This window comes from Psittacula echo, assembly GCF_963264785.1.
Source record: "Psittacula echo genome assembly, chromosome: 5".
Classification (NCBI taxonomy): Eukaryota; Metazoa; Chordata; class Aves; order Psittaciformes; family Psittacidae; genus Psittacula; species Psittacula echo.
This window is the reverse complement of record NC_137739.1, coordinates 28,195,056-28,200,616: the sequence shown is the minus strand read 5'-3', so window position 1 is coordinate 28,200,616 and position 5,561 is coordinate 28,195,056. Positions and strand designations below refer to the sequence as shown.

Sequence of the window (5,561 nt, the reverse complement as noted above, 5' to 3'; positions counted from 1 at the left end):
GCGCAGACACCGGCTGTCCCCTACCGCCGCCAAGGCGGGAGGAGGCGGAGGAGAGGCGATGATGCTCCGTGCGTGTCTCACGACCGCAGCCATCGGGTTGCCCCTTTGTGCAACCACCTGCCAGCTCCCGGTACCCGGCCCCCCAGCGCCAATCCGCCGGTGACCGCGGCGCGACCCCGCCGTGCACAAGCGCGGGGGGCGGCCCCACGAGCGGGCGCGCCGCCTCCCCCCTCCTTTCTTCCTTCCTTCCTTCCCTCCCTCCCTGTGTCTGCGAGCTCCTTTGTGCTGTGCAGCGGCGAGGAGGAAGCGCCGGTCCGGACTCTCCCGTCCTGCGGGTGGGGGTCTGGCTCGGCCACCCCCCTTCAATTAGCCTCCGCCCCTTCGACGGGGCATCGCCGCTTTAAGCGGAGGCCCCACGCCGGTAGACGGGGCGGTCCGGGCGCACCCCCCGCTCCCCCACGTGGTGCGGTGCCCGTGTCTCCGGGCCGCGGCGGGGCTGGGCGCACACAGGGCTGTGCTGCTTGCGGGGCTCTGCTGCTCCCCGGACGGCTGGTGCAGCAAGCCCCGGCCGGCCCGCGGCCATGCGGCAGTGGCGTGAAGCGACGGGAGTATGAAGCGGGCGAGGCCGAGCCCGCTGCCCGCGCTGGGGCTGCTCCTGCTGGGCGCCCTGCCGGGGCTCTGGACGGTGCTGCTGCGGCGGGAGGCGGCAGCGGAGACTGAGACACCGGACCCGCGGGAGTGGGGCCGCTCCCAGGAGGCGCGGGACGAGCCCGGCGGCGGGAGGCAGAAAACTTTCCGGGCGCTGCTGGCGGCGGGCCGGGAGGAGCGGGACGAGCCGGCCGCCGGCTCGCCGGTGGAGCGGGGCATCTTCTGGAGCCGTGAGCTGGAGGAGCAGGTGCCGCGGGGCTTCGCGGCGGAGGAGGCGGCGGCGTGGCTGTCTGCCGCCCGCACCGCACGCGTGTCCTCCCTGGAGCGGGGCGGCTGCGGGCGTAGCTCCAACCGGCTGGCGCGGCTGTCGGACGGGAGCCGCGCCTGCGTCCGGTACGGCATCAACCCGGAGCAGATCCAGGGCGAGGCGCTGTCCTACCACCTGGCCGGGGTGCTGGGCATGCAGGAGCGGCTGCCGCCCATGGTCCTCGCCCTGGTGGAGGCCCGCGGGCGGCGCTGGGAGCCTGTGCGGGAGGAGCTGCGCGGCTCGCCCTGGGCCGAGGGGGCCGTGGTCAGCCTGACGCGCTGGGTGGACAACCTGACTGCTGTGGTGGCCCCAGCGCCCTGGGGTTCCGAGGCGGGCACCGGGAGGCGGCTGCAGCCGCTGTCGGCGGAGGAGCTGGGCGGGCTGCCGCGGTCGCAGCTGGTGGAGCTGGTGCAGTGGAGCGACCTGATCCTCTTCGACTACCTGACGGCAAACTTCGACCGCCTGGTCAGCAACCTCTTCAGCCTGCAGTGGGACCCGCGGGTCATGCGCCGCGCCACCAGCAACCTGCTCCGCGCCCCCGACGGCGGGCTCGTCTTCATGGACAACGAGGCGGGGCTGGTGCACGGCTACCGCCTCCTCTCCATGTGGGACCCCTACAACGAGCCACTGCTCCGCTCCGTCTGCGTCTTTCGCGAGGGCACGGCGCGGCGGGTGGCCGAGCTGCATCGCCGCCGGAGCGCCGCCGCCGAGCTGCGCCGCCGGTACCGGGCGCGGGAACCGCTCTGGGCGCGCCTGGGCTTCCTCTCGGAGCGGCAGGCAGAGTTGCTGCAGGCGCGGGTCGACTTCGTGCACCGGCACATCGCCCACTGCCGCGCACAGGCCGCTGTGCTGTAACCGGCCCGGGGCCGACTGCCCGGTTCCGCTCCTCTCCGAGGGAGCGGGACACTCGCCCTGCGTGAATGCTGCTCCAGGCTCGGTGCCGCGTAACCTCCGGGTCGACCGGGTGTGACACTGCCGGGATGGGGCTGGGGGGAGTGGGTGCTCACGCTCGGGTGCCGATAGTAACGGTCTCCCGTTTTGCTGGGGCAATTCATCCGCGTTTGTCAAGCCCTCTGAGGGTGCACGGTGCTATCGGTATGAATATAGTGGAGTAAAGCTTCGGGGCTCTGCTGCCAGATCCTGAAACAGAGAGAGGGTTAGCGTCCTTCACTCTTTCGGTGCATTCACCTTCTAAAGAGACCCTGACAGAAAGCTGTCGTCTTTGGATCGGGGTCGACTACCTTTTCCTTCCAAAGGACGCAGGCGGAAACGACTTTTTTATATGTTACCCCTTTTGCAACAGCATATTTAAGTATGAATGTTGATATTCATAGACCAAGAACTGAGTGCACAATAGAGGAGTCCCTAACTAGCAAAACTGCCCTATTTATGAAGCTTGTTTCCTACGGATTTTCTTTAATGAGAGTTAAATCTAGTTGCGAAGTGTATAGAAAGTCCATATTCCGTTAGTTCTTAGTCTTTGTTGTGGATGCATCTGGTTGAATTTTATAGAATCATACAATCACAGAATGGTTTGAGTTGGAAGGGACCTTAAAGCTCATCCAGTTCCAACCCCCTGCCATGGGCAGGGGCACCTTCCGCTAGACCAGGTTGCTCCAAGCCCCATCCAACCTGGCCCTGAACTGTTAAAATGTGTTGATTCTTAAACACTCCTTTGTTGTCATCACCGTCATCATTTTATCTGACCATTGAAGTAACTGACCCATCGGTGACCCAAGAGGATCTCCTAGGTTTTATAAACATTGCTGTGTGCTAAGACTTTGATGCAATAGTTAAAGTGGAGGAAAACCTGTTTCATGCACTTTACTTTGACTTTTTAATTTTTTTATAAAAGAAGACCTTTTTATTTTAAAAGTCTGCCTTTTATGTACATTCTATACGTTCATAAGCTTTTCTGTAACATACTAAAGAAACTGATATTTCAGTAAAGTGTGCAAATTGCCTTCTTTGTCCTGAATGCTTGCCCAAGCTTTGCCTGGGAAGGACGCACCTCCTTGGTCTGCCCTGATGTGACTGTTGTATATTTCAGCTGAATAGACTTCTATCTGTTTTTTTAAGCCTGAAATGAGCCACCTTGACTAGCACTGAGGTAACCGGAGCAATTACTTTCAGCAAACTGGTAGAGATGGTGTGAGATTAGCCACCATCAGCCTCTTTGGTGCTGGAACTGGATACCAACCTCCTAATACAGATCACATCAAGTGTTACTGTACCAGGAACAACTCCGGAGGTGGCAATTGCTATCAGCTGGTGTTTATACATGTTCTCAGTCATAGAATCATGGAATGGTTTTGTTGGAAGGAACATTAAAGCCCTTCCAATTCCAACCCCCTGCCACAGGCAGGGACACCTTCCACTAGACCAGGTTGCTCCCAGCCCCGTTCAGCCTGGCTTTGGACACTGCAAGGGATGGGGCAGCCACAGCTTCCCTGGGCAACCTGTGCCAGGGCCTCACCACCCTCACAGGGGAGAAATTCTGCCTAAGATCTCATCTCAGTCTGCCCTCTGTCAGGTTAAAGCCATTCCCCCTTGTCCTGTCACTACAGGCCCTTATCAGAAGTCCTCTCAGTGGGTGGTAGAGTAGTTCTCAGTCCTCTCCTCCCACTGTTACCTCTGTGATAGGGGTTGAGGCAGAACTAAAGAGTAGGAGAGCTTTTCAATCTTGCTGAAATACTTGGTATCGGGGTTTTTTTCCTTACAGAAGTTTTACTCTGTGTGGGGTGAAGAGGTAATAGTGGGTGTAGAAAATAAAATGAGTTCATCTCTTCTTTGCTTTTTTACATATACCAGTGTTCACAGAAGAAGCCATTGTATGGCTCAAAATACAGCCAGAATAATAATAAAGGAGAAATCCCAAATACTAGTGTATGTCCTGCTATAATCAAATAGAAGCGTAATCTCTTCTGCATCTGGAGAGATGCCTCTCAATGAGGGCAGCACCCCGCTCAGTGGTTGCTGTGCAAGTAGGGGCTGTCTTCAGTACATCAAGCGCTAAAGTTCCCCGGTACTCAGATAGGGCTGTGCATTCATACCTGCAAGTGGTCTTTGGTCTGTTAATAATCATTTAAACTTCACTTAACAGCAATTTTCTTTGGCCATTACACTGTTTTCCTTTTGTATTTCTTTTTTTCAATAGGACAAGACAACAGTTTTACAAACAACTCGAAGTTAATGGTCAATTAGTGAGCTGTATGAGATACTGCAACTGAATGTGTGAGTATTTATTTTAAAACATACCAGCAGCCTCCAAGAGTAGCTTCCATTCAACTGCTTAACTGACATGGGGCTCTATTGCACTCATCTTTATAGTTCACTGCATTTATCTCTCTGAACAATGCACAGAATCCCATGTGACATTCCTTTTTCATTTACATGACAATACACAACTTAACTGTAATTCTTAATTCTTCCTTAGTGTTGCTGTGCAACTTGAATGCAGCAGCTCTGTCGCATTCACCTAATGAAAATCCATTTAAATAATAAACTGCTGGCATAAATTTTAAACCACTGTGAAGAGCAAACCACCGTGTCACAAACATCTAAGCTTTCATTACGGCACAACTGTAGGTTTTGATGGCCAATAGAAAATAAATCTCCTTTGCAGTGTCTTTAGAGCCAGAGCCTAGATAATTACACCTTTTGAGAAGAAACATGGGTTTCTCTTTGGTGTTGGGTGACTACCTCAAGTTATATGTAGGTTGCATGTTCAGAAATGGAGTTATAGATAGGTTGCATGTTCAAAAATGGCATATTTGTAGGTTGGTGTGAAACTAGAGATGCTGTGCTAGGGAAGCTGTGCCCTACTGGAAAATGATGGAGAAAACTAGCATGGATGGGTGATGATACTTCCTTTTCTTGCTACATTTTACTCTTCTGGTGCAGATTATCAGCTTTTACGCCAGAGGCATCTCTGAATTACCGTCACATTAAGGAAAACTTACTTTCTCCCATGCAATTTTTTTAAGGCAAACAGTGCTTTGTAAATCAGTGCTCTGGTACATTTTTTGCATGCCATTTTATCTGTATACACTGCCTGATACGTGATTATCTTCCTTTGGAACCAAGGGATGAAACTCTGTAATACTTCTTACAGTATAATTCCAGCGGCACTTACTTAACTCGGCTTTCTTCCAGTGGAGTGTCCTTAGGGTTACAGTAATCAGAAAGGCAAGGAAGAACATAGCTTATTTGAGAAAAACTGGAGACCAGTGTTGAGTGGTGTTCCTCAGGGGTTGGTGTTGGGACTGGCACTATTCAACATCTTTGTCAGCAACATGGACAATGGGATCAGTGCATTGAGCAGCAGGTCAAGGGAGGGGATTCTCTCCCTCTACTCTGCTCTGGTGAGACCCCCCAAGCAGTCCTGCATCCAGCTCTGGGGCCCCCAACATAAGAGGGGTGTGGAGCTGTTGGAGTGAGTCCACAGGAGACCACAAAGATGCTGCGAGGCCAGATCAGCTCTGCTCTGGAGACAGGCTGAGAGAGCTGGGCTTGTGCAGCATGGAGAAGGCTCTGGGGAGACCTTAGAGCAGCTTCCAGTGCCTAAAAGGGTTGACAAGAAATCTGGAGAAGGGCTTTTGACAAG

The 5,561-nt window shown here is 54.4% G+C and overlaps 1 protein-coding gene across 1 annotated transcript; it reads left to right on the top strand.

Moving 5' to 3' along the window:
• Window positions 1-610: 610 nt before the first annotated feature.
• FJX1 (four-jointed box kinase 1) lies at window positions 611-1,810 on the top strand (the record flags this gene model as incomplete). The annotated part of the gene is made up of 1 exon (XM_080617944.1): window positions 611-1,810. The coding sequence occupies one exon, from the start codon at window positions 611-613 to the stop codon at window positions 1,808-1,810; it is 1,200 nt and encodes a 399-aa protein (XP_080474070.1).
• Between the last annotated feature and the right edge of the window lie 3,751 nt (window positions 1,811-5,561).